This window comes from Maniola jurtina, chromosome 26 (assembly GCF_905333055.1).
Source record: "Maniola jurtina chromosome 26, ilManJurt1.1, whole genome shotgun sequence".
Taxonomy (NCBI): domain Eukaryota; kingdom Metazoa; phylum Arthropoda; class Insecta; order Lepidoptera; family Nymphalidae; genus Maniola; species Maniola jurtina.
The window spans coordinates 1,174,082-1,198,441 of record NC_060054.1 but is presented as its reverse complement, the minus strand read 5'-3'; the positions used below and the strand labels follow the sequence as shown (position 1 = coordinate 1,198,441).

Below are 24,360 nucleotides of genomic sequence, written 5' to 3'. Positions count from 1 at the left end.
GCTACTTTTTATCCCGGAAAATCAAAGAGTTCCTACGGGATTTGTAAAAACCTAAATCCACGCGGGCGAAGCTGCGGGCATCAGCTAGTCCCAAATAAAAGAATATTTTATTTATTTAAGATTGGCCGCTGTGGCCGAAATTCGAAGGTAATTTTTATTATCAAAGTGTTACTGTACGGTTTTATTACACTGTGGTAACGGTATAGGGCATGTATCGGCGCAATGGAATACCTCCAAGTGCCGTCTCAAATATCGCGGTCATGTTCAATCCCTTTTTAATTATAGCGGAGTGAACTGGAGTGAGTGAACCCTCGGCTTGATCCTGAATTGACCTCTGTCAAATATTAGGTACTAGAGGGTGCCCGCGACTTCGTCCGCGTGGACTTAGGTTTAAAGATCCCGTGGGAACTGTTTGATTTTCAGGGCCTATGTCAATTACAGGGACGCAAACTACCTAACCAAATTTCATACAAATCGGTTAAGGGATGGGTTTTTAGGAATCCCGTGGGAACTCTTTGATTTCCCGGGATAAAAAGTAGCCTATTTCCGTCCCCGGTATATAAGCTAACTCTGTACCAAATTTCGTCAGAATCGGTTAAACTGTTGGGCCGTGAAAAGGTAGCAGACAGACGGAAAGACAGACAGACACACTTTCGCATTTATAATATTAGTATGGATTTGAGCACTAAGGGTGAGGATGACATGAAACATATAAAAAATCTGGCATCATCGAGGGTTCCGTACTCGGGTATTATTCCCGACATTTTGCACGATAAATCGAAAACTATTATGCATAAAAATAAATAAAAATCTGTTTTAGAATATACAGGTAAAGCCCTTTCATATGATACCCCACTTGGTATAGTTATCTTACTTTGAAAATTGGTACACGTTTTTATTTTTATTCCTGTGACGACCACAAATTCACGGTTTTCAGATTTATTCCTTTATATGTGCTATAAGACCTACCTACTTGCGAAATTTCATAATTCTAGGTCAACGGGAAGTTCTTAGGTTTCTTGACAGACAGCCAGACAGACAGACAACGAAGTGATCCTATAAGGGTTCCGTTTTTCCTTTGTAGGTACGGAACCCTAACAATAAATAAAGTGTTATTTCTTGTACGATAGTACGGAACCCTTCGTGTGCGAGACCGACTCGCACTTGACCGTTTTATTATATAAGACAGTATGGATTATTTAATTTTAAATATTTGCGTTTATCACTCGTGCAAACTCAATTAATATTATGGAACCAAAGATTAGTTTAACAAAGAGACATCCTCAGATCTATTTTAAACTAATTAACTGAATCCACTTTGTTAAGCCTATAGCAATAGGGTTTTATTGATACGGGAGCAGTTGCTATCGCAACTGAGAGAGCTTTTTTTTTTTTTTTTCTTTAATCTGGCTTTACTCTGATTAGCCAATGTCAAGTTTGTGATATTTTCAAGTTATTGAATTTATACAAGTATGGACTCCGTCTGCGCCGGCGCCCGCCGACATACGCGTGGCGCCCCTTTAGAGCGCTTTCCAGTCAGTTCCACCACCAAAAAACACCAACTAACACAAAAACCAGCCACTCCTAACAAAAAAAACACTCCAAACAAGCACAGCACGCGCGCCAGCAAACGCCATCGCAGACGAAGTCACTGAGAGAGCTAGACCTTCGGTGTTTTACAAAACTAGCCAAGTGCGAGTCAGACTCGCGCACTGAGGGTTCCGTACTCGGGTATTTTGCCAACATTTTGCACGATAAATCAAAAACTGTTATAGATAAAAATAAATAAAAATCTGTTTTAGGATGTACAGGTAAAGCCCTTTCATATGATACCCCACTTGGTATAGTTATCTTATTTTGATAATTGAAACAGATTTTTTTTGAATGATGTAACCACTTTTAGTTTTCGATTTATTCCTGTACTTGTGCTATAAGACCTGCCTACCTACCAAATTTCATGATTCTAGGACAACAGTACCCTATAGGTTTTCTTGACAGACACGACGGACGAACGGACGGACGGACAAACAGACAGACAACAAAGTGATCCTATAAGGGTTCCGTTTTTCTTTTTGAGGTACGGAACCCTAAAAACGTGAATGAATTTGCAGGCATCATCTATTTGGCATAGAGATAGCTTGCATTACGAGAACGGATACACTTAGCCTATTATTATTTAGGAAAATCAAGGCGTTCCCACGGATTTTACCGGAAAATCAAGGAGTTCCCACGGATTTTTCCGGAAAATCAAGGAGTTCCCACGGATTTTTCCGGAAAATCAAGGAGTTCCCACGGATTTTTCCGGAAAATCAAGGAGTTCCCACGAATTTTTAAAACCGAAGTCCGAGGGAACGAAGTCGCGGACATCATTTAGTAAAGAAATATGAAATGCGAGACAAGAATTCAACGCAAAGTTATGGATTTCAGGAAATCCTTTAGTCTTTTGATGTGAACTAGAATCTTCCGTTGTTTTATTTTAGAAAGAAAGGAAAGAAAGACAGTAGAAAAGAAATATCTTTAGTTGTACTTACTTATTTATGACTGACCTATATCTTCACCCTAGCAAGTTACCGGTTATTAAATAGTCTGCTTTTCTATAATAAAGACTCCAGTTCACGATGGCCCATTGCGTTCGGCGAAGTGCGCTAAGATCATCGATGTAGGTATATTATCATCTCAATCCATCACCGGTCCACTACTGAGAACGATTTTCCTCTCAGACTACGGATTCAGATCATAGTCACACTGGGTGGCAAGTGCAGATTTGCAGATTTCACACACCTTTGAAAACATTATGGAAAATTTTAGGCTTAAATTAGTTGGTTTGAGTTGTTTAGTGTATTCCTATACAAAAGACGTACCTATAGGTTTTCTGGCGATAAACCGTTAAAGCAAGTGACATTTAACGTTAAGGTTACTTAGCGTGAATTTAACCAATCAATTAATTGAAGAGCCTCAATAGCTCCACGGTTGAGGAGCGGACTGAATTCCGAAAGGTCGGCAGCTCAAACCCCACTCGTTGCACTATTGTCGTACCTACTCCTAACGCAGCTTTGCGCTTAATCGGAGGGGAAAGGGGAATATTAGACATGATTAGCATGGCTAATAATAATCTTTAAAAAAAAAACCATTGAAACACTTCACCATCATTGAAACCAAGAAGTGTGAAACACTTGGCTTGTGGGCTTACTGGTCGATTGCGAAAACAACGTTTGCAATCGACCAGTAAGCCTGCCGCCGTAATTTGACAGCTACTTGAAATCGCTACCACCTCTGATTGGTAGGCATTTTCAATGGCTAAAGTACATAGTTGCAGCAAAAACCGTAACAATTGCGATTATAGGAAATATGCATGTTATTATCTCAACTTTTGTGTTAGCTGGGCTGGATACGTTAACCGGATTGGCGGAGTCCATTGGGTCAACGTGTGAATGGCTCTTTACAGAGAACATTATTTAACCATCGCATGGTCTTATCTAAATAGGTTTTAAACTCTAAGTACTTTAGTCAGCACAAGTCTTGTAGGATCACCGATTTAATTGCTAAGGAGGTAAAACTTAGGTTTATCTTTAGTACCATTATAGGTACCTAATGCTCGTTCACATTGAACGGCTGTATCCATAAAAAAAAAGCTGGCCAAGTGCGAGTCAGACTCGCGCACCGAGGGTTCCGTATTCGGGTAATTTTTCCGACATTTTGCACGATAAATCAAAAACTATTATGCATAAAAATAAATAAAAATCTGTTTTAGAATATACATGCAAAGCCCTTTCATATGACACCCTACTTGGTGTAGTTATCTTAATCTCTTTTTAAATGTTGTAAACACAAATTCACAGTTTTCGGATTTATTCCTTTAGTTGTGCTTTAAGACCTACTTACCTGCCTCATGATTCTCGGTCAACGGGAAGTACCCTATAGGTTTTCTTGACAGACACGACGGACGGACGGACGGACAGAGCGACAGACAGAAAGTGATCCTAAACGTACGGACCCTAAAATCCGCAAGGACGTTAAAATATCTAAATAGCGACTCTTGTTATGGTGCTATAAGGTGTAATAAATTCAGCTCGCATAGTACTGCGGCCGAAAAATTTATATATGCCACTCTTTCTAACGCGTAAACACATCTCCCTCTCTCTTATAAGAGAGTAATGCAAAGGCCGTCGTAGAGGCGTGCCGCCATAGGTATTACTCTCGGGTCTGGGCACCTGGCCACAGAACACCCTAGGCCTAATATTTTTCAGCCTTTAATTTCGACGAGAAATAGAAACATGAGTGGAAACAATTTTTCAATAGAAAAGAATCTACAAAAATCACGGATTTTTATTTTCAATCGGAAACGCTTGGCATTTTTTTTTTCTTCATTAATTTAAGGGCTTTTATACATTTTTAACCCCCAACCCAAAAAGAGGGGTGTTATAAGTTTGACGTGTGTATCTGTATATCTGTGTATCTGTCTGTGGCATCGTAGCTCCTAAACTAATGAACCGATTTTAATTTAGTTTTTTTTGTTTGAAAGGTGGCTTGATCGAGAGTGTCCTTAGCTATAATTCAAGAAAATCGGTTCAGCCGTTTGAAAGTTATCAGCTTTTTTCTAGTTACTGTAACCTTCACTTGGCGGGGGTGTTAATTTACATTTGTCAGTCTTTAATTTCGACGAGAAATAGAAACATGATTGGAAACAATTTTTCGATAGAAAAGATTCTACAAAAATCGTGAGATTATTTTCGATCGGAAACGCTAGGCATTTATTTGTAACGTTTATTTTTATTGTCGCATTCGATTAATAAAATGCTAAGGCGTTTTATAGTCGTTATGATATTATTTATTTTTATCGGTCAATTTTTGGCTGAATAAAGGATATTTATTTATTTAAAGCTTTACTTCAATGTTTATTTTTTATTTTTTGCCAATTCTGCGATACTGGGAAGAGTAAAAATGTAGGTATATTATTAATAGGGCTCTCTCCGTCACTTACTCCATACAATCGTAGTCCCAATTTCATTTGAATTTTAAGCGACCAAAGCCCATGAAATTTTGTAGACATATTCTAGAAACTAATATCTGTGCCTGTGGTGTTTTAGATTTTTCTAAAAATATGTAAGTAGTTTAAAAATTACAGGGGCTCAAAGATTTGTATGTGAATTTTTAAGACCGCGTAACTTTGAAACCGAATATTTTAACAGAAATCTGGAAAACTACAGGCATAGATATTAGTTCCCGGAACATTTCTACAAAATTCCATTGAGTACGATTGGGTATTCCAATGAGAGACGAACTACGTTTGTATGGAGCGAGTGACGGAGAGACCCCTCTTAATTGAAAGCATGTAGGTAAGTTAATCAAGCAAATTGGAATTGGCAAAGTTTTTATTGAAGTATTCGACAGAGCGCGCTTGGTGGCCGCGAAATTAATTTATGTGCGAACTTTGCACCCAACGGGCGGCTGACTTCGGAATTCGGATGTGAATTTTTGAATTTGGAACGCTTACTTGGAATAGGTATATGTATTTGAAATGTAATGAATTTGTAATATTTCTTGTAGGCTTCGATGAATTAACAGGGCTCTCTCCGTCACTCGTTTCATACAATCGTAGTCCAATTTCATTTGAATATTAAGCAACCAAAGTCCATGAAATTTTGCAGACATATTCCAGAAAGTAATATCTGTGTCTGTGGTGTTTTAGATTTTTCTAAAAATATATAGTTTTAAAATTACAGGGGCTCAAAGATTTGTATGTAAATTTTTAAGACCGCGTAACTTTGAAACCGAATATTTTAACAGAAATCTGGAAAACCACAGACATAGATATTAGTTTCTAGAATATGTCTGCAAAATTTCATGGACTTTGGTTGCTTAGTATTCAAATGAAATTGGAACTACGATTGTATGGAACAAGTGACGGAGAGAGCTCTTTGTAGGGCAGCATGTGCCACTTATGGTATGTCAAGACTACCAACAGTTCGGAAAGGATATTCTACTGAGAAGAGCCCGTAATAAACACAGCTGTCGTTCTTTTTAGGGTTCCGTACCTCAAAGGGAAAAAAGGAACCCTTATAGGATCACTTCGTTGTCTGTCTGTCTGTCGTCTGTCGTGTCTGTCAAGGAATCCTATAGGCTACTTCCCGTTGGTCTAGAATCATGTTTGGAAGGTAGATAGGTCTTATAGCACAAATAAAGAAAAAAATTCAAAAACCGTGAATTTGTGGTAACATCAGAAAAATTAAAATGTGTACATGAACAAATTTTGAACTTTCTAAGTAAGATTAATATACCAAGTTGGGTATCATATGAAAAGGCTTTATTGTACATTCTAACAGATTTTTATTTGTTTTTATCCATCACTGGTGCCTTGTCCATTACCGGTGCCATCTCGATAATAATTTGATTAATCGTGCAAAATGTCGGAAAAATACGACTCGTCTGTCTTTTTTTTTTTTTTGTTGACGCTGGGGAATGCATTTATGCATCCCCCCGGAAGCTAGCCAGCCAGCCGTGAGGCAGCTAGCCAGCTGAGGGAGGGTATGTGGGACTCGCCGGCCGAGAGGCGACCGGAATACCCACTAAACCCCAGCGGCGCTACTGCGCGTCGCCTGGCGACTGGGTCACGGGAACGCCGAAGCAAACAACCGCGACCCAGCCAGCGACGTCTGCCAAGGCAGACCCTCCACCGGGGACCTGCTCGGTCCCCACCACCGCACCTCCGGGACGCACCGACAAAGTGCGTCCCCCGACCCTGGGACGCGCACGTCGCCCGCGTCCCATCCTACGCTTCGTCCACTGTGCCCTCTGCTAGTCAGAGGGACACGCGGAGAAACCTCCCCCCCTGCCAGGTCATTAGCCATAGCCAACAATATCTCCGAAGAGAAATTATTAGCCATGTTACCGGGGCGCACCGGCCCGAACACTGCTCTTCCCCTCGGACGCATCCAAAAGGGACCAGCAGCATCCAGGCACACTGGGAGGTTACCTGGCTGGCGCCCCACGACTCGACTCGCACTTTGCCGGTTTTTCGAACTACATATATGTACCCTGCCCATTGCCACTTATGTCGGTTACTTTGATTCGTTACTGTATCTAACCTTTCATATATAAATACTACACCATTTTTTCAAAGAGCCACCGCATTTGTTTCGAATGTCAAAAGGATGCCACGAAGTGACATCCTTCACAAAAAGTGCACTTCCGTTGAGGGGAAAGTGAAAACGAGTGAAAAACTAACAGCACTGCACTTTATGTTGACAGGTTTTAAAAATATAAGAGCCCTTGTACATCACATGATTTTATGATGCCGTCCATTTAGCAAACGTTGAATTTTTTTTGAAGCTTTAAGATATATGAATATTTAATACAAGTGTAAATTAAAAATTTATTACACCCCCGACAAGTGAAGGTTACAGTAACTAGAAAAGAGCTGATAACTTTCAAACGGCTGAACTGATTTTCTTGGATTAAGTAAGCTAAGAACACTCTCGATCAAGCCACATTTCAAACAAAAAAAACTAAATAAAAATCGGTTCATTAGTTTAGGAGCTACGGTGCCACAGACAGATACACAAATGCACACGTCAAACTTATAACACCCCTCTTTTTGGGTCAGGGGTTAAAAATATGCAAAGCTTGCATCCCGGTGACGGATATAGGCTACTTTTTATCCCGGAAAACCAAAGAATCCCCACGGGATTATTAAAAAAACGAAAGTCGCTGGCATCATTTTTCAAAGCAATCAAAACTTTTAATCACACTAATATTATAAAGGCGAAAGTTTGTGTGTATGTGTGCATGTGTGTATATCTATATGTTTGTTACTCTTTCACGCAAAAACTACTGGATGGATTTGGCTGAAGAGAATGGAGATAGATTATACCCTGGATTAACACATAAGCTACTTTTTATCCCGAAAAATCAAAGAGTTCCCACGGGAATTTTAAAAAACCTGTATATATATGTGTAGAAGTGTTAACCGTGTACTAAGGTTTGCATATTTAGTTTTTTAACCTATTGTGATGTGTTTATGATGTGAAAGGAGTGTTAACTATGATATTGGTAAGTTTGAAAGGGGCGTGTATAGCCTGCAAAACTGTGTTAGATTTATTATTTTGTGTTTATCCTGTGTTACCGGGACATAAACTGTGTATATATTTAATATTTGATAATAAAGACATTTTTCAAACAAACCACCAAACTTTTTATCCCGGAAGATTAATGAGTTCCCACGGGATTTTTTTAAAACCTATATCCACGCGAAAAAAGTCGCGGGCATCAGCTAGTAGCTACACGCAATATTTCACACATCCGCGTCGCGTTGTCAGACACGACAAAAACGGTACATTCTGACAGTGTATACGCTCCTTAACATCACGTTATACTGACATCAGAAGACAAAACAAAGGGGAGTCAAACAAAAGCGAGCATAAGGCTGCCTTTACACCACAAATGAGTGTGTGAAACTGCCTCAGTAACAAGTGTAAATTAAAAATTTATAACACCCCCGACAAAGTATCTGAGTTTTCCAAAACATCATTTTCAAATAAATAATTATGTATCAAGGCAACGTCCATCTTGACAGCTTGACATTTGTCAATTGACATAATATTATGAACCTAACGGTTATCTAACCTTCTTTTCTACAAGAAAACTAGAAAAGAGCTGATAACTCTTAAACGTCTGAACCAATTTTTTTGGATTATAGCTAAGAACACTCTCAATCAAGCCACCATTCAAACAAAAAAAAGTACATTAAAATCGGTTCATTCGTTTAGGCGCTACGATGCCACAGACAGATACACAGATACACAGATACACAGACACACAGATACACAGATACACACGTCAAACTTATAACACCCCTCTTTTTGGGTCGGGGGTTAAAAAGCAGCTTAAAGAATCTTTCAATAGATATTTTGTTATACATCTTTAGAGACGGGACCCTATTACTCGTCTGTCTGTCTGTCTGTCAGCAGGCTGTAATCTCATGAACCGTAATAGGTAGAGTTAAAATTTTGCACAGTGTGTATTTTTATCGCCTCTATAACAACAAATAATGAAAAATTCAAAATGGCTGCCGTATTAATTAAAAAAATATATATTTATTGTACAATGGTATGTACGGAATCCTTCGTGTGCCAGTCCGCTTCGCCCTTCCCGGTTTCTACTGCTATGGCATAGTAGCATGAAGAAAAAGTAGAACCATTATACAAAACATTTCAGTGTACCCGTAACTTTAAAAAACTTAAAAATATACAGTTATACGGACAGCAAAAACACAAAAACAAAGACACTCAAACAAATAGCATACATAATAAAGCTTCCAAGAACAACCAACACTCGTAAATTCAAATTTAAGCTTTATTTTTTGGAGATAAAAGTTCAAATTTGTTTGTCGCAACAGCTTTCGATTCGTCAAAATGTAAATTCGTATACTTTGGAGGCCTTTGGAGCTGTCTTGATTTAACAGGGCTCTCTCCGTCACTTGCTCCATACAATCGTAGTTCCAATTTCATTTGAATATCAAGCAACCAAAGTCCATGAGATTTTGCAGACATATTCTAGAAAATAATATCTGTGCCTGTGGTGTTTTAGATTTTTCTAAAAATATGTAGTTTTAAAATTACAGGGGCTCAAAGATTTGTATGTGAATTTGTAAGACCGCGTAACTTTAAAACCGAATCTGCAAATCCACAGACATAGATTCTAGTTTCTAGAATATGTCTGCAAAATTTCATGGACTTTGGTTGCTTAATATTCAAATTAAATTGGAACTACGTTTGTATGAAGCGAGTGACGGAGAGACACCTCTTAATGGTGGCGTTGTCACAAAATGTAGATATTATGCAAGAAACAAAAATGCAAGGAAAAATGTGATTGTATTATTTTAGCCGACTTCATAAACTGAGTACGTTCTCATTAATTGAAGTGTAGGTAAGAACTTCTTTTTGGGGTTCCGTACTTCAAAAGGAAAAAGGAACCCTTATAGCATCACTTTGTTGTCTGTCTGTCAGTCTGTCTGTCTGTCCGTCCTTCTGTCCGTGCGTCATGTCTGTCAAGAAAACCTATAGGGTACTTCCCATTGATCTAGAATCATGAAATTTGGCAGGTAGGTAGGTTTAACAGCACTTGGTTGTTTGTCTGTCTATCTGTCCATAGAGAGCCAGCGATGGGTTTATCATGATGATGGTGAAGATTTTTAGACAATTTTTGAAAAAAAAAAATCTATCGTTGAAATATTGCCTGTCAAAGTTTTTAGCGATTAGCATGACTACGGAACCCTGCGTATTTCGATCCGCACTTGACCAGTTTTTTTAGGGTTCCGTACCTCAAAAGGAAAAACGGAACCCTTATAGGATCACTTTGTTGTCTGTCTGTCTGTTTGTCGTGTCTGTCAAAAAACCTATAGGGACTTCCGGTTGACCTAGAATCATGAAATTTGGTAGGTAGGTAGGCCTTATAGCACAAGTACAGAAATAAACCTTAAAACCGCGAATTTGTGGTTAAGTACAGCATTAAAAAAAAAAATTGTTTAATTTTCAAAGTAGGATAACTATACTAAGTGGGGTATCATATGAAAGGGCTTTCTTTACCTGTACATTCTAAAACAGATTTTTATTTATTTTTATGCATAATAGTTTTTGATTTATCGTGCAAAATGTTGGAAATAATACCCGAGTACGGAACCCTCAGTGCGCGAGTCTGACTCGCACTTGGCCAGTTTTTTAAAGAATATTAGCCAAGATTATTGCTGACTAATATTCCAATCCCTTCCAATTACGCGTTAAGCTTGTATGAGGAGTAAATACGACAATAGTGCAACGGGTGGGGTTTGAACCGACAATCTTTTGGATTTCAGCTTTTAACTGTTGAGCTATCGAGGCTATAACCTTGGCTCTTGACCAGTTATTATTATTAACGTGTTCTCAGAGGCATGTAAGGAACGCTAAGTACGGTCTAAGATCCCATATTCCCATAATACTCTCTCCGAAAAGTAGGTAAAATAATGAAGTGCATACTTCTGCGTGCGATATTGGTGCCCGAACATCACATAATTTCGGGGTCTTTAGTAGGTTGACCAAGTAAGATGTTTTTTCTAGGATTTTTGTATATTTTTCATTAATTTGTCCAATCCAATCCATCAGCCTGTAAGCGTCCACTGCTGGACATAGGCCTTTCAAAGAGCGCGGCACCAAACACGGTCCTCCGCCTTCCTCATCCACCCGCTCCCCGGTACCTTCTTCAGGTCATCGGTCCAGCATTCATTTGTACTTACTAGAAATCAACAAAAGTAAAAGCAAGAGATACAAAGAATCAAAACACCTGTTTCTATACAATAAAGAAAGAGATAAAAGTGGACAGGGATCTAATAAGCGATCTCACTAGCAGTAGGTACATAATATTATTATCAGGTATATTTTCGTTAACTTCGTGACAAAGTTGTTGCGTAAAAGCACCGACTAAGCTTTCAAGCTATTTTTTATCCAGGAAAAGCAATGAGTTCGCACGGGATTTTTAAAAACCTATATCCACGAGAACGAAGTCGCGGGCATCAGCTAGTCTATAATAATAATGTACCCAAAATAAGTAATTATGTACCCAAAGAATTTTTATGGAGACACACAGTATTAAAAATAAACAATCCATCCATCCATCAGCCTGTAAGCGTCCACTGCTGGACATAGGCCTTTCCAAGAGCGCGCCACCAAACACGGTCCTCCGCCTTCCTCATCCACCCGCTCCCCGCCACCTTCTTCAGGTCATCGGTCCAGCGGGCAGGAGGTCGTCCTACACTGCGCTTACCGGTACGCGGTCTCCACTCCAGAACACGTCTGCCCCAACGGCCGTCGGTTCTGCGACAGACATGGCCTGCCCATTGCCACTTCAGCTTGCTAATCCTTTGAGCTATGTCGGTCGCTTTTGTTCTCCTGCGAATTTCCTCGTTCCGGATTTTATCCCTGAGAGTAATACCCAACATAGCTCGCTCCATAGCGCGCTGAGCGACTTTTAGTTTGTGGACGAGGCCAACTGTCAGTGTCCACGTTTCAGCTCCATACGTCATCACAGGTAGGACACACTCATTAAAGACCTTAGTCTTAAGGCTTTGCGGTATCGACGATTCGAAGACCTGACGTAGCTTTGAAAATGCTGCCCAGCCCAGCTGGATTCTTCTGTCAGCCTCCTTGTCGAAGTTGTTTCTACCGAATTTTATAATCTGGCCGAGGTAGTTATATTCCTGAACAACTTCGATGCTGACATTGCCGACGGTGACGGGTCTTGAGGTAACGTGTTCGTTAAACATGACTTTCGTTTTGTCTATATTCATCTCAAGACCTACTCGTCTGGAAGAACAGCTAAGCTCGATCAGCATTTCCTCAAGGTGTTGCAGCGATTCAGCCAGTATGACTATGTCATCCGCAAATCGCAAGTGTGAGATATTTTCGCCATTTACGTTTATGCCTCGACCATTCCAGTCCAATACCTTAAACACGTCTTCTAAAGCACAGGTGAAAAGTTTGGGAGATATTACATCTCCTTGCCTCACACCTCTCCGTATAGGGATCGGATTCGTTTGTTGGTCTTGAACTTGGACGGCCATGGTGGCGGAGTCATACAAACATCTCAACACTTGGATATAATGCCAGTCGACTTGGCATCGCTGTAATGAATCCAGAACAGCCCAGGTCTCGATGGAATCGAAGGCTTTCTCGTAGTCCACAAACGCTAGACAGAGTGGCAGATTATACTCCTGAGTCTTCTGCATAATCTGCCGTAACGTGTGGATGTGGTCTACGGTACTGTAGCCTTTCCGAAACCCAGCCTGCTCCGGAGGCTGAAATTCGTCAAGTCTTCGGGCGAGACGATTCGTAATAACCCGCGAGAACAGCTTGTAAATATGGCTTAGAAGTGAGATTGGTCTGTAGTTCTTAAGTAGACTCTTATCTCCTTTTTTGAAAAAGAGTACGGTGACACTTCTACTCCATTTTTCCGGTGTTGTGCCAGTTTTGATGACGGTATTAAAGAGGTCTTTAAGCTTGTTAAGAATTGGCTTTCCTCCTGCGCGCAGGAGCTCCGCTGTAATACCGTCATCACCTGGGGCTTTATTATTCTTCAGCTGTCCGAGGGCTATACTAATCTCACCTACGTCGATATCCGGGAGGTCATCTGTATAGTGGCGCACAAGTCTTGCACGTTGGTCGTTCGTGGTTTGGGTGGGTGCAGGTTTCGAAGCATGGGCAGAGTAAAGCTGCCCGTAAAACTGCTCGATCTCCGCTAACACCTCTGGTTTCGAAGCAACAGTTCGGCCATCCGATGTTCTCAACTTCGTTAAATGGCTCCTCCCAAGACTCTTAGCGAATACTTTAGCCCCCTTATTACGTTCAATCGCATCTTTTATATTGCGAGTGTTGGCAGCACGCATATCGAAACGTATTCGCTTTTTAATGAGCTTGTTTAGAGACCGCCTCTCTGACGAAGTTGAGGACATTTCCCGTCTTTGCTGCATCAAATCCAGGGTCTCGCTAGAGATCTTGGATGAAAAGGTTTTGCCTTCTTTTCGGCAAAATTTACCACCCACTTCCCGAACGACATCCACAAGATCACCATATTTCTGATCAACCTCGTCGGTGGTTTCCAGCAATTCGAATCGGTTCCTAAGTTCTAATTGGAACTTTTCTGTTGCAACTATGGGTTGGCGTGGTCTCGGGCGAAGAGTTGACCCCATCAAACGTCGTCTCTGGAGCTGAAGGTCTATATTCAGAGAGCCTCTTACGAGTCGGTGATCACTTCCAGTATTAAATCTATTGATCACGGAGACATCTCTGAATATATCCCTACGATCCGTCATGATGAAGTCAATCTCGTTTTTGGTCATGTTATCGGGGCTCTGCCAAGTCCACTTCCTATGGGCACTTTTCTTGAAAAATGAGTTCATTAAGAACATACCCTTCCTTTCTAGAAAGTTGACCAGCATTTGCCCCCTGTGGTTCCTGTCACCAACTCCATAAGGTCCGATCCTCGATTCGTTGCATTCTTGTACTCCCACCTTTGCGTTGAAGTCCCCCATAACAACCGTGAAGTAGGATCTGGTAGTCTTATCCATAGCCTCCACGATGTCTTCGTATACGGCCTCTACTTCTTCATCAGAGTATGTCGACGTGGGCGCATAGACCTGCACTATTTTGAGGGAATACCTGTGGTTTAATTTGAGTATAACATATGCTACCCTCGTCGACACACTACTGATCTCCACGATGTTATTTGCGAGGACTTTGTTGATCAGTAACCCCACTCCGCCTTGGGATGTCTGCTCACCTTCTCGATAGTAGAGTACGTGACCCGATTCTAGTGTCAGAGTATCCTCGCCCTCTCTACGGACTTCTGACAATCCTAGAACATGCCACTTGATTTTGTCCAACTCTACCTCAAGTTCGGCTAGGCTTTCATCCGATCTCAGTGTCCTGGTGTTGTACGTTGCCAAATAGAGTCGTTTGGTATGGTAGCCATCCGTAGCCCGGTGATTCTTAGCACCCCCTGCCCTGCCGTGACCGCGACCGCTACCGTAGTCGGGAATAGCAGGGCTGCCGGGAACTGGGGGCCTTTGTCTGTTGGCGCTGCTCATTGAAAGTGATGCCCATACTGACCACGCTGGGCAGGCGGGTTGGTCAGCGCAGGGCTGTAGGCTACTTCGCACCAGTGACGCTGCTGCCCGTCACTGGTCTGTGCTATTTAGAGCCCAGCAATTTGGAATGGTTATCCCGCCATTCTTCGGTCGTCATTGCCTCGTTTGCTGATTCGCAGGGGGCACCACGTGCAGGTGAGGTTGACAGTTGGGGTGCTAAGATGTTAGTGCACCCCCTTACCCCCCAAAAATAAACAATAGGTAACACAAATACAAAGCACACACACCACAACAGTCTCCAACGAAAAGTTCACACACATTAAAACCGGGTTAACACACAATAGCCGGGTATAAAAAGGTACGTAGAAAAAGAACAGAAAATAGGTAAATTACATAAATATTAAAGCAAAAACAAAAACAAAAACGAAACAAATCTGACTAGTGAAGCTAGTCAGATTATGGGTAGTAAATTTTCAAGGCAGTTGGTCACCATAGTCAAAACTCACACCCATGCCCCTTTAATAGTATAATACCTCAATGTATGAGCTTTCCAAGAGAAATTTCAGTAATATCCTAGCAACGGGATCACAAGTTGTCATCATAGTTATAAGTACACGAGCGTCCCATAACTACTCGAGGATGGCAAATATTCGCACCCATTATCATTGAACAGCTAGTAACTAACTGGTGCCGCCGACTTCGTCCGAGTGGAATTAGGTTTTAAAAATCCTGTAGGCACTCTTCTATTTTCCGGGATAAAAAGTACCCTGTGTCACTCCCCAGGTCTTAAAGAATAAAGCAAAAGACACAATTTCGCATTTATAATTATTATGGGTAGTGAATTTTCGAGGTAGTTGGTCACCCTCGTCACACCCATGCCCCTTCAATAATAAAATACCTCAATGTGTGAGCTTTCCAAGAGTAATTCCATTAATATCCTAGAAATGGGATCACAAGTGCGGTCACCATAGTTCCCCATAACTACTCGAGGATGGCAAAAATTCGCACCCATTATCATTGATGTCATAAATATTAATAACCAGTAGTAGGTAACCAGCAAGCGCCTTCATCCGCGTGGATTTAGGTTTTTGAAAATCCCGTGGAATCTTTTTGACTTTCCGGGATAAAAACTATACATAATGTCCACCCTCGCTCAGTGGCAAAGATATCCGAGTCAGGACACAAAACTCGAAAAGGCAATTTTAGCAACCCAAAGAGCATCGATTTTCTTATGATTTTTTTATTTCACTATTTTTAGTGGCCCCACTGTGTTAAAATATGCTATGCCCAATTAAAAACCTATTGTTTAATAAGCTATTACACTGATCGCGAGCAATTTACTCTTATCCATTGAGGAGTTTTGCTCTCCGTCTCCAAAGATAGTTATCAGTTCTTCACCAAATTTATATGGAACCATCAACCACACCCTTTCAAACAAATAGAAAATTCTAAATTCGTCCAGGCGTTTTCGAGTAATCGGGGAACATACATAAAAAAAAAGATTCTGACGAATTGAGAACCTCCGTCTTTTTTGAAGTCGGTTAAAAATAATAAAATATAGGACACACTTAAAAACAAAGGGCGACCTTATCACTTCAGCGATCTCTTCCAGGCAGAACTTATTGAACTGCGTACGGCGTTGTAAATAGGATTAGTAAAATTATTGTTAAGCTAAGTTTAAGTCAACTGCTCAGTATTTAAGTAGTAACATAGGTTAAGTGTTTATTTCCGTACCTACATAGAATTGTGGATTTTATGCCTGAAATAAAAGGCAACTTGTTTGTTAACCCCCAACCCAAAAAGAGGGGTGTTAAGTTTGACATGTGTATCTGTGTATCTGTCTGTGACATCGTAGGTCCTAAACTAATGAACCGATATTAATTTAGTTTTTTTTTGTTTGAAATGTGGCTTAAACGAGAGTGTTCTTAGCTATGATCCAAGAAAATCGGTTCAGCCGTTTGAAAGTTATCAGCTCTTTTCTAGTTACTGTAACCTTCACTTGTCGGGGGGTGTTATGAATTTTTAATTTACACTTGTTTTATTTTATTTATATTCCGGATCACGTATATATCTATATATATATATATATATTTATTTTTCATGTACCAAAATTGTAAATACAAAGTTATAGTAAACTAGCTGACGCCCGCAGCTTCGCCCGCGTGGATTTAGGTTTTTAGAAATCCCGTGGGAACTCTTTGATTTTCCGGGATAAAAAGTACCCTATGTGCTAATCCAGGATATTATCTATCTCCATTCCAAATTTCAGCCAAATCCGTCCAGTAGTTTTTGCGTGAAGGAGTAACAAACATACACACACACACACACACACACACACACACACACACACACATACAAACTTTCGCCTTTATAATATTAGTGTGATTAGTATGGATTAAGCGAAGTACATCGGTAATGCTAATCTCTAAACAGAGATTTCTTCCAGCTAATCATTCCAGCAATCCACGTAATCCTCGATAGCTCAACGGTTGAGGAGCGGACTGAATTCCGAAAGGTCAGCGGTTCAAACCCCGCCCGTTGCACTATTGTCGTACCCACTCCTGGCACAAGCTTTACACTTAATTGGAGGGGAAAAGGGAGTATTAGTAATGATTACCATGGCTAATACTCTTTAAAAAAAATCAAGCACGCCAGGCTTGCCATACTATACTATAATATTATAAAGAGGAAACCTTTGTATTTTTGTATGTTTGTATTGAATAGGCTCAAAAACTACTGGACCGATTTCAAAATTTCATTTACCATTACTTAGAGGGATTCTTCCGAATCCGTATAGGCTATATTTTATCCCGGAAAATAGAAAAAATAAATGTCCACCCGTGCGAAGCCGGGGCGGGTCGCTAGTAAGGTATATAGTCAGAACAGGACGTCCTGAATTTTCTCACAGTTGGTCACCCTAGTCATAAGTACATGGACAAATATTCACACCCATTAGTGACATCATAAATATTAATATGTAGAAATTATTATGCAGTGCTGTGAAACTTTATTCAACTTTCGCATTTCATGAATGGGTTTTAATTACTACTAGAGGATGCCCGCGACTTCGTCCGCGTGGATTTAGGTGTTTAAATATCCCGTGGGAACTTTTCATTTCCCAGGACAAAAGTAGCCTCCGTACTAGCACATCCCTGGGATGCAACTTGTTTCTGTACCACGTTAAAACATTTAAACGGATGATACTTTGAAAAACCCTTGGGATCACCAGGATTTAGAATGCAATTCCTTACAGCATCAGGGTTGAGGAGTTGGGTCCTTGAGATCAAAGACGAAGTGTTTACTTGGTATAGATATATGCATTCAATGTCAGTTTATAACCGACAGTTTCTAAATCCCATCAGCTTTGGTGTGCAGGTCTCTTGCAGCGTCAGGATTGAGGAGTTGGAATTAAAATTTTTATGGAACAACTAGAGGATGCCCGCGGCTTCGTCCGCGTGGATTTAGGTTTTTATAGATCCCGTGGGAACTGTTTGATTTTCCGGGGTTAAAAAGTTGCCTATGTTGGTAACAGGGACGTAAGCTACCTAGGTACCAAATTTCATACAAATCGGTTAAGTGGATGGGTCTTTAGGAATCCCGCGGGAACTCTTTGATTTTCCGGGATAGAAAGTAGCCTATGTCCGTCCCCGGGATATAAGCTAACCATGTACCAGATTTCGTCAGAATCGGTTAAACTGTTGGGCCGTGAAAAGGCAGCAGACAGACAGACACACTTTCGCATTTATAATATTAGTATGGATGTCGCAAAGTTCCTTTATCGATTAAAATAAAAATTACGCAAATCCCTTAGCAGCTTGTTGAACTACGTCGCTTACTCTGGTTCTCCTAAGAAGAATCTCCTCGTTTCTGATTTGGTCACGTAGAGAAACCCCAAGCATAGCTCTCTCCATCGCTCGCTGAGTGACTCCAAGCTCTCTTATCCATACTAGTATTATAAATGCGAAAGTGTGTCTGTCTGTCTGTCTGCTACGTTTTCACGGCCCAACCGCTGAACCGATTTTAATGGGTACAGACTTGGAATACATTCCGGGGAAGGACATAGGCTACTTTTTATCCCGGAAAATCAAAGAGTTCCCATGGGATCTAAAAAAATCGAAATCCACGCGGGCGAAGCCGCGGGCATCCCCTAGTAAAGCTCATAGTTTGCAATATTAACCATTTGAAAAGAGCAACCGTCGAGCTTCTTGCTGGTTTCTCTTGGTAGGAACGGCATTCCGAACCTGTTGTAACGATTCAAAGCACTTGGAACAGTAGGTATATTTGAACTAGCTGATGCCCACGACTTCGTCCGCGTGGATTTGATTTTTTTAAATCACGTGGGAAATCTTTGATTTTCCGAGATAAAATGTACTAGCTGACGCCCGCGACTTCGTCCGCGTGGATTTAGATTTTTCGAAATCCCGGGAGAACTCTTTATTTTTCCGGGATAAAAAGTAGCCTATGTCCTAATCCAGGATATTATCTATCTCCATTTCGAATTTCAGCCAAATCCGTCCAGTGGTTTTTGCGTGAAGGAGTAACAAACATACACACACACAAACACACACATACAAACTTTCGCCTTTATAATATTAGTGTTATTTAATTATGAGGCCCACAGTTAGCGATGATGTCTCGGATCCATTTCCTTCCAATAATTTTCCTTTAATTCTTTAAAAAGCAAGAGCCATCACAGTATTACAATTTCATGTTGAAACTTGAAAGAAATTTTCCTTCGAACTTTGGAACCCTGCTCCGATATTGACTAAGTAATTCCGCAGTATAATAAAGTTACCCTGTACTAATACCACGGGCTATCTTGTTCGTAATATTTTAATACCAGCGCTTAGATGGCAAAGGAAAACTTACGGGGAAGTTAAATTAAGTGTTTCAAAGGAATAGGGCTTAAATTATTGGTAGATCCTGAAGTTTCAGGTGAATGTCCTTAGGTATAGTGCGTTTCATCGAATAGTACCTATGGCGTTATGTTGGCTCCCCTGTCTGTCCAAGTCATTGGCACCATATTTGCATAAGAAGACGCAGATTTTGTTTATTTTCATTTGATTTTCCTGAATGAATGAAATGAAAATCAAATGAAAATAAACAAAATCTGCGTCTTCTCATGCCAATATGCAAATATGGTGCCAATGACCACCCAACAGACAGGGGAGCCAACATAACGCCATAGGTACTATCCGATGAAACGCACTATAGGCACTATATTATTTTGGGACTACAGTGTGCTATTTTGAAATTTGTTTTTTAAGGTTCAGTACCTCAAAAGGAGAAACGGAACCCTTATAGGATCACTTTGTTGTCTGTCTGTCCGTCCGTCCGTCGTGTCTGTCAAGAAAACCTATAGAGTACTTCCCGTTGACCTAGAGTCATGAAAGGCAGGTAAGTAGGCATAAGTACAGGAATAAATCTGAAAACCGCGAATTTGTGGTTACATTATTAAAGAAAAATTAAAATGTGTTTCAATTTTCATAGTAAGATAACTATACCAAGTGGGGTATCATATGAAAGGGCTTTACCTGTACATTCTAAAACAGTTTTTGATTTACCGTGCAAAATGATGTCAGAAAAAATACCCGACTACGGAACCCTCGGTGCGCGAGTCTGACTCGCACTTGACCGGTTTTTTTTTAGATTTAAACCCTTGAATAACCTCTACGCGTCGTGATTTGTATCCATCACGTTGGTTTTGGGAGGATATTCCAATTAATACCTGCTTTTTCTGAGTGACGCTTATAGTTAGCTATAGGTTTTGCTGTACCACCGAAATGAAATACATGCTGATGTGCAATGCTCGTCCGGCGTCTGGGTTTCCTGCCAAGTATAACTTGAGTACTTTCAAGGCAAGAGTGACTAGATAGATAGATAGATAGATAGAAACACTTTACTGCACACAAAAACAGATGTAAAGGATCACAACACAGAAAGAAGAAAACAGAAAAACAATTGTGTGCAAAGGCGGCCTTATTGATTGGAGCAATCTCTACCAGGCAACCTTTGCTGAAAGGAGAAGTTCTAGGGTTGGATGGTGACTAGGTATCTTCTAGGCCAGCACGCTCCAAACTAGACCTCAGGACTTTTCTGTTTGTGAGGCATGATTGTTATCAAGCGCAACTCTATCGCACTATTAAAAAAACATTATGACGTATTTGTTTATTTACAGGTGGTGCCGTCTGGTGGTGGTGGGTGGTGGGGTGATGGTGCAATATGTGGAGCGAGTGGCGCTGGCTCGTGCTCGTGTTGAATGCTGTCGCCGCACTCTCGCCCGTCGTTAAGATCGGTGAGCTGTTTGTGTGCAGGCGGTGCCGGCTGGTGGTGGTGGGTGGTGGGGTGATGGTGCAATATGTGGAGCGAGTGGCGCTGGCTCGTGCTCGTGTTGAATGCTGTCGCCGCACTCTCGCCCGTCGTTAAGATCGGTGAGCTGTTTGTGTGCAGGCGGTGCCGGCTGGTGGTGGTGGGTGGTGGGGTGATGGTGCAATATGTGGAGCGAGTGGCGCTGGCTCGTGCTCGTGTTGAATGCTGTCGCCGCACTCTCGCCCGTCGTTAAGATCGGTGAGCTGTTTGTGTGCAGGCGGTGCCGGCTGGTGGTGGTGGGTGGTGGGGTGATGGTGCAATATGTGGAGCGAGTGGCGCTGGCTCGTGCTCGTGTTGAATGCTGTCGCCGCACTCTCGCCCGTCGTTAAGATCGGTGAGCTGTTTGTGTGCAGGCGGTGCCGGCTGGTGGTGGTGGGTGGTGGGGTGATGGTGCAATATGTGGAGCGAGTGGCGCTGGCTCGTGCTCGTGTTGAATGCTGTCGCCGCACTCTCGCCCGTCGTTAAGATCGGTGAGCTGTTTGTGTGCAGGCGGGGCCGGCTGGTGGTGGTGGGTGGTGGGGTGATGGTGCAATATGTGGAGCGAGTGGCGCTGGCTCGTGCTCGTGTTGAATGCTGTCGCCGCACTCTCGCCCGTCGTTAAGATCGGTGAGCTGTTTGTGTGCAGGCGGTGCAGGCTGGTGGTGGTGGGTGGTGGGGTGATGGTGCAATATGTGCCAATTTTTTTCCTGTCAGTTAAATCTCCACGCATCACCACCCTGATAGATACGGGGCCTTACGGTATGGCAGCTCAGTTATTGGCTTAATCATCCGCGTGAACTACACAAATTTCAAACCCCTGTTTACACCCTTAGGGGTTGAATTTTCAAAAATACTTTCTTAATGGATATCTACGTCATAATAGCTATCTGCATGCCAGATTCCAGCTCGGTCCCTCCAGTAGTTTGAGCTGTGCGTTGATCAGTCAGTCAGTCAGTCAGCTTTCCATTTATATATTTAGAATATTTTCCAGGTGCAATCTTCACAGAAGAAGCCCGCGGAGGCAGCGCAGAGCTAGCGTTCAAGTACGCCGTGTATCGAATCAACAAGGAACGCAGTTTATTGCCAGAAACCACGCTGGTGTATGACATACAGTATACCACTGCCAGAGACACTTTCAGGACTTATAAGAAAGGTTAGTTGTAGTTTTTGGTATTCTGGGACCTATTTGACATTATCGCTCTATCTTAGACCTTTATCCGAAAAAGATATTTCTCCTTACCTCGAAGATGTGAGGGACTGGCGTTCAAATAGGCTAGGAACGCATTTTATTACCAGACATGCCAGATATTTTTAATGCCAGAAACTACTTACTCTGTTGTATGAAATACAGTGCCAGGGACACTTTAAGAAAGGTTAGTTAAAGATTTTGGTGTCACATTCTGGGACAATATCGCTCTACCAACTGGACTCTTAATAGAATTTTCCATATTTTAAGAAGTGGAATTGGAAATAAACGCGAAAAAAGTAAATAAAAATATCGTGTATTTTATAAAGTTCACAATAGGTATAATAGCAAATAAAACATCTGACTGACGCTAGAGGTAAACAAACGTTGCGTAAGTGGGTCATTGACTCGAACTTTGCACTCTATACATTGCGGGTTTGAAAAATACTAAATCACTAAAACTACAAAATAAGGCAACTTATTCATTAAAGATATTTGGCATTGGATTTTGTTTAGGGAGTAGGTATAATATATATATATATATAACTAGCTGATGCCCGCGACTTCGTTTGCGTAGATGTAGGTTTTTTAAAATTCCCGTGGGAACTCTTTGATTTTCCGGAATAAACAGTAGCCTATGTGCTAATCCAGGGTATAATCTACCTCCATTCTAAATTTCAGCCCAATCCGTCCAGTAGTTTTTGCGTGAAGGAGTAACAAACATACATACACACACACACACACTCACATACAAACTTTCTCCTTTATAATATTAGTGTGATTTTTTCAGACTTGGGCCCGTTTAGAACCCTCGTAGCTTTAGTTTTAAGTTTTATCACCACTATATCGTTCAAATTTAACAATTTCGACCATCAAAAGGAGTTCAATTGTAAATACTTTGAATAAATGATTTTGATTTTGATTTGAATAATAACGCTAAGTTTTTGCTAACGTTCTGGTTATCCTGTATAGTAGGTACATTAATTTGCTTGTATATCATGATGTGATTCAAAGTTTCTCGCAATCTCCAAATTCGATTTTGAATTTCCGATAGTTAATATTGTATTGTTCTAAAAGCGAATTTAATTATGCATTGTTAGTAGGTACGAGGAAATTATTTAAGTTGGAGGTGGGAATATCAGATATTTGAATTATAATTGCCTCTCAAAGCTTTGCGTAACTGATTAATTAGTAAGCAAATATCACACTAATATTATAACTTAGGCGAAAGTTTGTGTGTATGTGTGTGTATGTTTGTTACTCCTTCACGCAAAAACCACTGGACGGATTTCGTTAGGATCTTTAACGAGTAAAGACTGTCGCGCGGTACGGATAGACTACTTTTGTTCTGGGAACTCAAAAATTCCCACGGGATTTCTAAAAACCTAAATCCACGCGGGCGAAGCTGCGGGCATCATGTATGTGTGTGTGTGTGTGTGTGTGTGTGTGTGTGTGTGTGTATGTTTGTTACTCTATCATGCAAAAACTACTAGACGGATTTGGCTGAAATTCGGAATGGAGATAGATAATATCCTGGATTTTTATCCCGGAAAACCAAAGAGTTCCCACGGGATTTCGAAAAACCTAAATCCACGCGGACGAAGTCGCGGGCGTCAGCTAGTTATTAACTAATTTAGAGAGAGAGCCAGTGCGTGCCAAACCTTCGTTATTTTATAATAGCTGTAAGTTTCTCTGCGTATTGTCCCCAACACAAGGAGAAACGGTCAGCGACTATGAAGTTTGGATCATGGTGGTTTTGGGTGATAACAGGCAATAAATAAAGTAAGAAAATATTACGTCGAAGTCCAAAGTCCAATTCTTTTATATTTTCTTCGGGATAGTATAGAAATCTGAGAAGAAAACAAAAAAAACCCTTAAACCCTTTAAAACAAAAAAAAAGACTTTCCTAAATTCAAAATATTTTTATTCGATTAGACTTTTCCAAGTATTTTTGAATCATCAAGAGCCCAGAATGCTTTTCCTACCAAGAAGAACCGGCAAGAAACTCGGTGGTTGCTCTTTTCAAAGATTTGATATACAATATTATGCCCATTTATAAAAGTAATTGAAGGCCTGGAGCGAACTGCAGGTCAAATCCAGGCTCTTTTATCATCGGTTTTTAAATCGGTCCGAGGTTTTTGAGTAATCGGGGAACATACATAAAAATAAAAAATATTTCGACGTATTGAGAACCTTTTTTGGAGTCGGTCAAATC

General features: G+C 40.9%; 1 protein-coding gene across 2 annotated transcripts in view; it reads left to right on the top strand.

Moving 5' to 3' along the window:
• The window catches only part of LOC123878771 (glutamate receptor ionotropic, kainate 2), a 62,868-nt gene that overhangs the window by 14,438 nt on the left and 24,070 nt on the right, over window positions 1-24,360 (top strand). The window contains exons 2-3 of one of the 2 annotated variants that reach the window (XM_045926080.1): window positions 20,790-20,906; window positions 21,951-22,112. In XM_045926080.1, coding sequence (XP_045782036.1) covers window positions 20,834-20,906; window positions 21,951-22,112 — 235 coding nt within the window. In that variant the 5' untranslated portion in view covers window positions 20,790-20,833. Of the gene's footprint in view, window positions 1-20,789; window positions 20,907-21,468; window positions 21,587-21,950; window positions 22,113-24,360 lie in introns of those variants that run through there. The other variant, XM_045926079.1, reaches the window with a different exon arrangement.